The 12525-nt window shown below is 42.7% G+C and overlaps 1 protein-coding gene across 1 annotated transcript in view; it reads right to left on the bottom strand.

Annotated features, from left to right (window-relative positions):
* Positions 1-1096: 1096 nt before the first annotated feature.
* Positions 1097-12525, bottom strand: part of LOC311052003 (limbic system-associated membrane protein-like) — a gene marked incomplete at its 5' end in the record, with an annotated part of 276875 nt that continues 265446 nt past the window's right edge. The window contains 5 exons of the mRNA XM_084066752.1: positions 1097-1303; positions 2805-2953; positions 6772-6892; positions 8293-8424; positions 12031-12156. Of these exons, the coding sequence (XP_083922878.1) occupies positions 1206-1303; positions 2805-2953; positions 6772-6892; positions 8293-8424; positions 12031-12156 (626 nt within the window). The 3' untranslated portion in view covers positions 1097-1205. The remainder of the gene's footprint in view (positions 1304-2804; positions 2954-6771; positions 6893-8292; positions 8425-12030; positions 12157-12525) is intronic.

Below are 12525 nucleotides of genomic sequence, written 5' to 3' on the forward strand. Positions count from 1 at the left end.
AGAATCGGGAAAAAATAATTGTCCGGTCCCAGTAATCCATTCCATAGTTACGGCCAGTTGAATGTGGCTTGTTTTCGCCGAAAACAACAGAAAGCAGAGAAAAAAATCACGTTTATAAATCCTATAACACCAGGGGCGTCATGGCCATTCACTGTGCGTACGACGCGACACCCTCACTCACATAGATCCGTGATTTCATACACTTTTTGAAAAAATAAAACATAAAAAAATAAATCGGTAAAATCTGGCAAGAATAAGAATTAAATAACCTAACCCTAACCCTAAAACCGAAATAAAGTAACCAAAACACAAAAAAAAACTAACAAAATCCGCCCAAAAAACGCAAAAATTTGAAAATACAAAATTTGTTTACATTTGACAGTTACGAATGTTTTTCACAATTTTTCAAAAATAGCAGATATACAAGCTCATAGCGCAGCACTCGGTGCCGCGCTATGAGCTTGTATATCTGCTATTTTTGAATAGCCAAAGTGTAAAATAAGGGGTATAGTCCACTGAAAGTCCATCCCCCCACCTTCTGAGAGCCTGTGACGTCCCTGTATAACACTACACGAAACAAAGAACAAACCAGAAAACATTTGCTGAGATGGTCTTTTTAACTGTTAATTATAAATGAATGGAACACTATACTGACCCCTCCTCACTGACAGATTCATATCTGTCTGGATTGTTGAATATGCGGCTGAGCTGACATCTCAGCTCCCACCTCCACCTCTGTTTCTGACATGTTCGCACTATCACGTGGTTCGTCATTGATTGTAATAACATGGCTTGTCTCACTTTCTTTTCTGGGCCTTTTTGTACATTTTGCCCTGTGAAATATAAGGAAATACAGTACTTGATCCCCTTGTCTTATGGTGATTTCATCTTGCTATCATCTTGCTATTCACTGTCAAACAAGTCTTTGTTGTTAGTTCCACTCAGCGGGAGCCAGGATGGACCTCGCCAGGATTCCTTCCTGAATTATTTCCACTCGGGAGGCTCAGTGAATGGTCTTAGTTTCATTCTGTTGGGGGGGGGGGGATTCCCCCCCCCCCCCCAAAAAAAATAGAACCCTATGTAAAGGGTTTAAGTGGTTTATAGAACCATTAAAATAAATTGTTCTTTCGAGAACCTTGGTCTGAAAGGTTCTTTCTTCAAATGTGGTTCTTCTATGGAGGAGGAGGAGGAGGAGGAGGTCAGTATTAACATTTGAAGAAAAGGCAGACGATGCAGCTGAACAGAAGCCACAGTGAGTGAGATACACAAGCTGAGCCGCTGATGTCTCCACCTGTTCCTGGTCCTGGAGAGAGAGAGAGAGAGAGAGAGAGAGAGAGAGAGAGAGAGAGAGAGTTTACTAACCAACACATGTCCTCCCGAACGGCAAAAATTCAGATGCAGAATCCTAAGAAACACTCAGCAAAACAACAGAAACAAAACAAAACAACAGGCTTAGAGCCACACTAGTACTCACACTACATTGACTGACAAATAACTGACTAGCGCGTCAGAGCTACAGTACTATCATAAATGGGAACAGGGCTAGGCATGGGACTTGAAAGAGGGGCAAGGCACATGGCTAGAAACATGGCTATGAACGAGGCTTGGAAATGGGCGGGGGACAAACTGTGGGTCAGGGGTGGAGATCGGCCTCAGTGGCGCAGAGCAGGGACAGGGCAACTGAAGAGCAATGCCGGGGTCCGGTGACGGGAGTGCAAGACCAGAATTCTGCAACTGACGCGCCGGCCTGGGGTCCAATCGCTGGAGTGCCGACACAAAGCCCGACGACTTGGGCATGGGCCCAGGGTGTAGCGGCTGGAGCGCTGGGTTGGGTTCAGCAGCGACAACTTATGACAGTTCAGAAAGTCTGCAAAGTCTGCTGACGAGGGCACAGAGGGAGGGCCCAGGCAGGTCATTGGAGGAGACAGTTGGCAAGAGCCTAGGCAGGACATCGTCGAGGCCAACCAACTCCACATATGGGCAGGACTGGCGGAATGTCGGCGGAGACTGCAGACAAGGTATAAGGCGGGACATCGCAGGGTAGCGAGGGGCCCTCGGCGCTGGGAGCAGCAATCACTGGAATAGGCTAGGGGACTAACAGGACACAGGTGACTAGGGTTAACAATAATCGGGGTGGTGAGACATGACAGGTAACAGCTACAAGGGCAGACCAGAACACTACTACAAAATAAGATGCACAAGAAACACCTGGGGAATCAACAAACTACCAGAATACCAGACTAATAAGAACACACAGAGCTACAGAAAAATGCCACAGGCGCACCATTGCTCCGCCCCCCTCTGTGTTCCTATTGGCTGGTCTTTAAACAGCTATAACTCCAGTTCCCAGCATGCTAACGGCCCCACACTTGGTAGGTGCCTTTAGACGGTCAATAGGGACAGGCTGTAATTGCTTAAGCCCCGCCCCCTCTGTATTCCTAATGGCTGGCCTTTAAACAGCCATAACTCCAGTTCCCAGCATGCTAAAGACCCCAAACGTGGTCGGTGCTCTTAGATGGTCAATAGCGACAGGCTGTAATTGCTTAATCCCCGCCCCCTCTGCTTTCATGTTGGCTGGGGTTTAAACAGCCATAAATCCAGTTCTCAGCACGCTACAGGCTCCAGACTTCCAATTACATAAAAACATTACCACTTCCGGTTTATCGGATTGCCTTGAAACTTCACCCACACACTCTCTGATGGGTGTGGAGTTCAATAGTGCAACCCGGAAGTGGATAGAGTAACTTACTATAGAGGAAGAGACTGGCACTCTGGATGCCCAGTCTTTTAGTAGAGTAACTTACTATAGAGGAAGAGACTGGCATTCTGGATGCCCAGTCTGTTAGTCGCCACGCAGGTGTAGTTCCCATAATCCTCCTGGGTGACATTGACGATGGTCAGGACGGAGGAGGTACCGAGGGTCTGGATGTTGATGGCCTGACTGTTGGATATTCTGGACAGGAGAGAGAGAGAGAGAGAGAGAGAGAGAGAGAGAGAGAGAGAGAGAGAGAGAGAGAGAGAGAGAGACACACACACAAACACACTTACAGCAAATTAACAGTAGTTGGTGGCATGAAGTCAGCAAGATACAAAGTATGTTGATACAACTACTTAAACTTTATATATTTTGTGTTATGGGGTCCCCCAGGTGTCTATCCTTGGCCTGCTCCTTTTTCCCTCTACACCAAATCTCTTTTTTAGAAAATAGACAATCTACAAAGTCACAACACGCCACGTTGAGATGCGTTGTGAGCTTGTAGATTGGCTATTTTTTGCCAAAAGTTGACATGCCCAGGAAAGGGATATGCTAGGGTTCATGCGGTTAACGAATCCCTAGGATATTTATGTAGTGCATAAAATTGTCTTTTACGGTCTGTAATTTGGCAGTGCATAAATCCCAGTCTCCTTGGTGCTGTCATGAAGAAATGGAGTATAGCGTTGTTATCCATTTGTGTAATATTAGTATGCAGCTGAGGGTCTAACCCTCAACCTCTGGGACTATTAATGTCCGGCAAGCTCATAACAAAGTTATCATGTCAACCATGAACCTTTTCAGAGTGAATAAATCGACAGAATTCGCTGACACAGTTTGCTGAGCACCTCTGTGATGGACTGGACTAAACAGCGACTCGAAATCATGCTCTTTTAACCCCATAAGACCGGGAAAGAATCGGTGTCATTTTTAGATGTATTTTGCTACTCAAGAATAGCAGATATACAAGCTCATAGCGCCGCGCTATGAGCTTGTAGATCTGCTATTTTTGAAAGATCGTGAAAATCTTTGAATATGCATTTTTTTAAATTGTAAAATATTTTGTTCCAGGGACCCCCAGAAGCAGTTACAAATGTTTGGTTTAAAAATATGTTATGTTCAAAGATTTGCACACATTTTCCAGATTTTCAAAAAATATAATTAATATTTTTGAATAGCCAAATAAATCTTAAAATGACAGAGACACGTTCCCGGTTTGAATGGGTTAACAGCAAAGTACACAGCATGGATTCTACTTGTTCTAGACTAGAGTGAGACGTTCCTGTCAGGAAGAAAACAAAGTTAAATGTGCTGTAGTTATTTTCTAAAATATGTTTTAAATAGCCCTATATTCTGCTATAGAGTGTTTATTCAGTAACAGGGGTTTTCCCCGTCTCTCCAGCTCTTTAGTAAACAGAAAATGCTTTTTCGTCAGGATACCCATGACATCCATTCAGGAGAGATGACTCAAACAGGATACATAAACAAGTGGAATTGGAATTAACTATACCAATAAATGAGTAGATGAAATTGGAAAAGCTGATAAATTATCTTTGTGGTATTCTCTCTCCTGATTGGATTAAATAAGCATTGTACATGAAAATGCATTTTATGTTTATTAAACAGCTGGAGAGACGGGGGGACCCCTGTTCCTGAACAAACACTATATGGCAATGATTACTATCAAAATACAATATAACTAATACATCTGCAGTGGTTGGAGGTGTTACCTCTACTCTTCTACTGAGAAATACGACTGTGGTGTCGTGTAGGACATCAACAATGTTAATAAAGTTATTTGAAGCAGACGTCACACCGGATTGGACACTGTTTGTATTGTTACAATGACCTTTGTCCGTCGGGAGAGAGAAACAACAGACATAAAACCTGAATATTGTAGCTTTAATTTAAAATGCTTCCAACCTAATCCTACTTAAGTCTTGGGAATACCGGTCAGGTGGGCACACTGGACAACTGGGCACACCAGATAAGTGGGCATACGGACATCTGGGCACACGAGATGAATGGGCACATGGACATATGGGCACACGAGATGACTGGGCACATGGATATCTGGGCACACGAGATGACTGGGCACATGGACATCTGGGCACACCGTATGACTACCAAGGATTTTTGTGTTCCTTTGATATTTAAGTACCCCCCGCCCCCCCACTGTGAGAGAGAGACGGTGGGAGACATTGTGTAATGTCTGTTCATGAGATAGTGTATTGCAGTGTGTCCTTGCAGTTCTGACAGCATCCTCATCCATTTGTTGTGAGCTGTGTATTGCCTCTCCTGTGTGTGTGTGTGTGTGTGTGTGTGTGTGTGTGTGTGTGTGTGTGTGTGTGTGTGTGTGTGTGTGTGTGTGTGTGTGTGTGTGTGTGTGTGTGTGTGTGTGTGTAGGTTGAATCGGTGGAGACTCTTACATTCTAACCCTAACCCTAAACCCTAACCCTAACCCTAACCTGGGTGGAGGGTGATTATGCGGGTGAACTCAGTGGAGGAGGGCCATTAGGTGTAAGCAGTGGGGAGGGACCACTAGGTTGAATCAGTGGAAACTGTCACATCCTAGGCCTATACCTAACCTCTCATCCTAACCAGGGTGATTATGCGGCTGTCTGAGGGGGGGAAACTCAGGAGTGTCTGCTCAGGAACTCAGGAGCAGACAATTCACAGCAGGGGTTCACTAAGCTCTGGATTTCATAGAAAGCGGGGGCACATCAAAGCAGAGTGCCCAGCTGTCTTGTGTGCACACTTGACTGTGTGCCCAGTTGTCTTGTGTGCCCAGTTGACAGTGTGCCCAGTTGACTGTGTGCCCAGCTGTCTTGTGTGTCCATTTGACTGTGTGCCCAGTTGACCTGTGTGCCCAGTTGTCCGGTGTGCCCAGTTGGTTTTTGTGCCCACCTGACCGGTTACCGAAAGGGAGAATGTGTGTGTGTGTGTGTGTGTGTGTGTGTGTGTGTGTGTGTGTGTGTGTGTGTGTGTGTGTGTGTGTGTGTGTGTGTGTGTGTGTGTGTGTGTGTGTGTGTTTGTTTGTGTTTTTATTTAAACCTCTGTGGATAAATACTTCATTAACCTACAGTATGTATATGTATAGTTGGTCAAGATGTGTTATGATCAAAATGCAGACACAAAGACGTATTCCTGAGAGTGTAAAATGTATTACATTTGAACTCTTAGAGTTACAAATAGATCAAATTAACACTGTGGATTTGACTGTGTATTAAATGTATTTGTTTTGTCCTTAAAAAGTTAAAGGTCTCCCTGACTCTCCAGCTCTTTAATCAACAGAACATAAATGAGCCTCTTGTGAGGTATACAGTACTTTTTCATAGGAGACACTCAGCCCAAAACATCCACAACAATAAACCCTCGGAAACATTGGAGAATGCACAAATATCCCAAAGACCATAAATCTTGGAGCGCTGGTGTGCTGATAGGCCTATTAGATTATGGATCATATCCATGATAACACCAGTTCTTCTTCCACAAAGTTCCTGCTCTCTTCCTGTCACAGAACTTTTACGGCACTACGTTTTGAAACATATCTTCAATAGGCTCTATGCACAGCAGCCATATTATCACTTCATTCACAATCACAGGTGTTACCAATGATACTAATGAAGGCTCTGTTCCATTTAGTGTAGCACAGTGGTTTCCACGACCCCCATAACTCTGAGAGTGTACAAATGGAACCAAATGGACCCGTAAGGGTCCATTTGTACACATTTGTCCATTTGTTACACACCCATAAGGGGCCATTTGGAAGCCCATGAGGGTCCCTGGACCCCAACTTTAGACCCACTGGTGTAGCAGAGTGTTTCCAGTGAGCCAACATGCACACAATATCAGCACCCTGACTCTGTTTGACCAGAATGGAACAGAGCCTTCATTAGTATCATTGGTAACACCTGTGAATGTCTTCATAATATGGCTGCTGTGAATAGAGCCTGCAGTATATGGGATGTGTGTGCGTGCGTGCGTGCGTGCGTGCGTGCGTGCGTGTGATGTTGTACCTCTTGTCGTCTCTGTACCATTCAAACTCTGGCGTTGGCACAGCGGTGGCGTCACATTGCAGAATGCCCATGTGACCCACCTGGCTCTCTGTGCTCTGAGTTTTCTGTATGGTGGGAGGATCTAAACACAGTCACAGGAGAGGAAAACGTTCAACAAATGTTACACACTAAATGTATATATATATATTTACTTAACTTAAGCCGTTTTATACTTTGATGTACGACAGACATGCGGAAATAACTAAAACAGACAATATACTACTCACAATATGTCGCGTTGCAACGTGTTGTGAGCTTGTAGATCAGCTATTTGAGCTGAACCCCACACTGTCTGTGAATCCCAGCAGGACTGAACCATTTTGTTTGTCAGGGGAGTTCTTTGTGAACAATAATGTCAATGTATTAATATATTGTTGTCATTGTCAATAATTAGAGGCTATGGCTTTGATAAACATAGCCTAAATATGGTCTTATCGGCTAAGCCTGGCCTCAGTTGGATAAGCTCAGGCTGATAGGCTCAGATTTCCTTCCAAAGTTTGCAGGAGTGGTTCATTTTGAACAAAATGCATTTTAAAATCAGCCTCATGGTGGCGCTATAACAGGCCGATTCATGTTTTTAGCTATAACTGCACCGATCTGTATGAAACTTTGCACACCCACTCCTTAAAGGCCAAGGAAAAACCTTTGTCCTGCATTTTTCACATATGCCTTTTAAAGCGCCACCAGGACCACGTCCCCCATAACTCTGAGAGTGTACAAATATACATTCGTATACACACCCATAAGTGGCCATTTGGAAGCCAATGAGGGTCCCTGGACCCCAACTTTAGACCCACTGGTGTAGCAGAGTGTTTGTAAAACACATGTTTTGCTCTTACTCCTTCAGATTCTGTCCAAATATCACGCAAATCGGTACACAGTATCTCTATAGTCATGTGATCAAGATGGATGTGTCCGATATTTCATTATTCCATCCTACTTGGCTAACATTGGCTTCCAAAGTTTGCAGGATAGGTCCGTTTTGAACACAGTGTGCGAATTCCGTGAAATTTTGCACGCACATTCCCACTAGGGCCGAGGAAGAAATGCCACCCTTTTCACATTGGCCTATTATAGCGACACCAGCAGGTCTAATTTAGCAAACCACATTTTTGGAACAAAATGCCTCAAATCATGAATGCAGTGTCCGATTGCCGTGCAAGGCCTAAGAAGAAATGGCACCCTTTTCACATTGGCCTATTATAACGCCACCAGGAGGCCACAATAACCTACCTGACCTGGCGGAGACTTGTGCTATACGGGGAGCACTTTTTCTAGTTTTTATTGGTTCAATAAATTAATGTTCATAAAACCCATAGACATTATTATAGACAATTATAGGCAATTCATTTTACAATTTCTCAGAATTAGCTAAATAATTATGGAAAAACAAAAAGATGAAATACGTTTTCTGCTATCCATCCATTGTATCGTTCCATCCATCCATCCCTCCCTCCCTCCATCCATTGTGTCATGTCTTACAGTTAACGACCACGTTGACATATTTGACGTCGGGCGTGGCCACGTCGTTGCTGGCCTTGCACTGGTAGCGTCCCGCCTGGTTCCTCATGATGCCTGTGATGTCCAGGTACTCCTCTCCAGCCAACGGCTCCGCTGCACAAAGAGGGACACATCCAACCAGAGAGGAGGAGGAGAGAACAGAGAGAGAGAGGAAGATACAGAGACATTGAATTTGAAGTACAAAGGAAAGGCGAGAGGAGATATGAAGGGAGAAAGGACACAGCAAATGGAGGGAAGTAACAGAACAACATTTGTTTTTGAGTTACTAACCGTGTTGGAAAAGTTACTTAAACATAGTAATATATTACTTATTACATATTACTTGTTTAAAAAGTAATATAGTTACTCTACTTATTACGCCCTGTCAAAAGTAATTAGTTACTTTACTAGTTACTGAAAAAAAGTAATATATTACTTTAAAGGACAACTTTAGTTTTTTACAACCAAGGTTTATATTTTAGCTTGTACAGTAAAATAAAAGATGAGTGTTCTTTTTTTTTTTTTTTTACTGCTTTCTATAGTTTTTTCTATAGCATTCTGTCCGGTGGCTAAATATGCCTTTTTTACACAATAAAAAAGGTCCTGTGGTCTTTGATGGCCAGATGTGAGTTATTGGGGGCTAGAAGAGCTACTGTAAATAATAATAAAGAAAACACCGGGTTATTGTGTAAAAAAAGACATATTTAGCCACCAGACAGAATGCCTCCGCCCACTGTAAAAAAAGATCTTGAAAATTGCTAAAACTATAGAAAGCAGTACATTTTAAAATGTAAACACTCATCTTTTATTTACTTTAATTACAATCTAAAACATAAACCTTGGTTGTAAAAAAACAAAGTTGTCCTTTAAGTTACATAATTATTACTTTAGTTACTTTTCAACACTGTGTTGGAAAAGCTACTAAAACATTACTTTCCAACACTACGTTGTAAAAGTTGCTAAAACATAGTAATATATTACTTATTACATATTACTTGTTTAAAACGTAATATAGTTACTTTACTTATTACTCCCTGCCAAAAGTAATTAGTTACTTTACTAGTTACTGGAAAAAAGTAATAATATTACTTTAAGTTACATATTACTTTAGTTACTTTCCAACACTGGTTACTAATATGTCCTGTTCTTCTCTGTCCTCTTGCTTTGTCCAATAACTCTCTAACTATACTGATGTAGAAGGATATATCATCCAATAATTCTACGAAGCTCTGTGGCTCTGTGTGTGCGTCTGTCTGTGCGCGCGTCCACAACATCTCTTCTGCCCTCAGTGGCTGGAGCAATTGATCTGCATTTGCACACAGCCACTGACCATTACCATGTGCACGGAACACCGAAGCCCGTTTTTCGCTTTCCCCAAATGTCAGCTGTTTATTCGCGTTTTTTTTGTGTTCGCTGGCTCCCGGGTTGCCAAATCATGTGCGTGAAACAAGCGTCGGTGTTGCCACATCCGTGAAACAAGCGGACCATCCGTGAAACAAGCGGATCATGACTCACTTTGGGTGCTCATATCCCCCGACGGGTATGGTCTAGTTCTAACTACCCTACTGTAGATGGATATATTCCAATAACTCTTTAATAATCCTCTAACTATCCTAACTCAGCATGTGACATCACACCTTGTCAGAGTTGCTTGTCGTGCGTCAAACCTGGATTCAGTGAGTGATAGTCTGAAGGCCAGATTTAGTTGTAGAACATCATAATGCACATATGCAGATCGAGCTCAAGAAACTAGCAGGATGTTCACAGGTAAACTTCAAAAAGACATGAACCAAACTAAACATGATTTCGGGGGAGTGGCACATTAACTACTCTAGCTTCCAATGAGCTCTGTCTCTCTCTCTCTGCACTCATTATCCTCATTCAGCAAGAGAGAGAGAGAGAGAGAGAGAGAGAGAGAGAGAGAGAGAGAGAGAGAGAGAGAGAGAGAGAGAGAGAGCAGCAGGCCCATATACTGTACCTTTCTCTCTTTCCGTTAAGAATCTCACCTTCTCTCTCCAGCTGTATTTTTTGTATTTGTTACTTCCTCTTCTAATTACATTTCCTGAGGAGCAACTTCCCATTCTGTGGGTTTGTATCACAGTGCTGAATATCTATTCTCCATGTTGTCTGGGTGTGAAGGCTGTGAATATCTATGCTCCATGTAGTCTGGGTGAGAAAAGCCCATTCTGTCGACAGTGGGATGAGCATTACTCTTTTCCCGCCCACCTGTTCCCAGACACTCAATGCAGTTACAAATCCACAAATCCTCCATTCTTTGTGTGAATGATTTGCATCGAGCATAAAAAAGATGCTGATTGGGAAATGGAGTCATTGTTTCAAAATTCATGAAGTTACATTGAATATTTCCATCCTCGCTGTGTTATCTCAGGGAAATGCACATAATTCAAATAACAAGCCCTTATGATGATTGCTTTTTGTTTACAGCATTATAATGGTATGAAATGTTCAAAGCACTGATGAAATAATTAACAAAAATTATATTAAAACTGTTTACTGCTTACTTCCCGCCACAGAAATCTATTTTAATTTCCTGCCATAATCTATGTTGCTGTCCTGAATAGGCAATTACTGTCATTACATTACATTAGTGTCCTTTTAAATATCCCATGGATTTTCAACCCTTTAGAAATGAATAAAAAAAGAACATTACCCTCATCCTCATTTCAACTCACCTTTTAACCCTTTAACCGCTTCAGTCCTATTCTATATGTTATAGTACGGCAGCAGTAGCAAAAATAGCCGATACACAAGCTCGCAACACATCTTGTGAGCTTGTAGATCTGCAGTTTTTGCGACGCGAGAACCTCCTCCATGTCCTGCCGACTATGCCAGATGTAGTGATTAGCACCAAGCTGGGATCGAACCCCGCTCTCCCATTCGGCAACCCGACACACAACCCACCGTTCCAATAGAGCTATATGCTCGATTGTCAGAGCTGTTGCAGCCGGGTCTTGTCTGGGGCACTACACATGCATAGAGACATAAACATAACAACATGCCTCTGATGATGAACCAGTGTTGTTTTGCTTGGACAGTCTTGGAAGACTGAAGAGAGAGGAGAGTGAGCTTCACACATTCACTCGAATGAGTGAAGCTCACTCTGTCACTCATTCAATCTCTCTCCCTAACCTCAGTTTTCCAGAGAGAGAGAGAGAGGGGGGATGCTCTGAATCACAAACTAGCAACTTCAGCTGGCAACTGGATGATGTCATTTGCATAATATGGCTCGTGCATCATTCATTGGCATCACTTCACCACGATGCAAAACATTTATTTAGTAAATGCTGTTTTTTGTTAACTCTTTGACTGCCAGGAATAAAACATAATTTGCTTACGCCACTGCCATGCGATTTTCGAGTTTTTTCACTAACCTTTGAAAAATAATAGAATATTTATCTCCAGTATGATCGATCCCCCGATCGCTTTAAAAGACGTATACGAGTCTCGTAGAATCGGGAGGGGAAAAGCGAGCCGCGGCGATCATCCGTTCCATAGTTGTGGGCATTTGAATGTAGTCTGTTTTCGCCAAAAAGCAACAGAAACAGAGAAAAAGCTTCTTCCACATCGAATAACAAGGAAGTGAACGGGCCGGTTTTTGTTTTTGCGATCACGTGACCCGCTGCTTCTGTGCTTCTCTGGGAGCCTAACGGTGACCCCATAGGCGACCCATGACCTTGGGAAAGTAACCTTTTCCCTTACCTGAGGGGTTGAGTAGTCTCCAGGTGATGGCAGGATCTGGTCTGCCACTGGCCAGACAGCTGAGTGTCACGTTACTGCCCTCGTTCACATTGATGTCTTCTGACACTTTGTAGATGTTGGCTGGAACTGGAGAGATGAGGAGACAAAAAGTCTTATTCAGGGAGTCATACTCATATCAAGTCATATCAGTGTCTTGAGACAACTTGTTGTGATTTGACACTTTAATAACATTTAATTGAAATGAATTGCATTGAATTGAACCTGGGTATAAGTGGTAATATACAGCATGAAGTTTGAGCTAAATATTATACTTTTACTCCACTACAATTATTTGAAAACTTATAGTTACTAGTTACTTTGCAGATTGTGATTATTATTACAAAACACACATTAACCACTTCAGCCCTATATACATTTCGGCCATTTGAAAATAGCCGATCTACAAGCTCACAATGCGTCGCATCGCGACGCATTGTGAGCTTGTAGATCGGCTAT

This window comes from Gymnoscopelus microlampas (genome assembly GCF_963454915.1).
Source record: "Gymnoscopelus microlampas genome assembly, chromosome: 1".
NCBI classification, from domain to species: domain Eukaryota; kingdom Metazoa; phylum Chordata; class Actinopteri; order Myctophiformes; family Myctophidae; genus Gymnoscopelus; species Gymnoscopelus microlampas.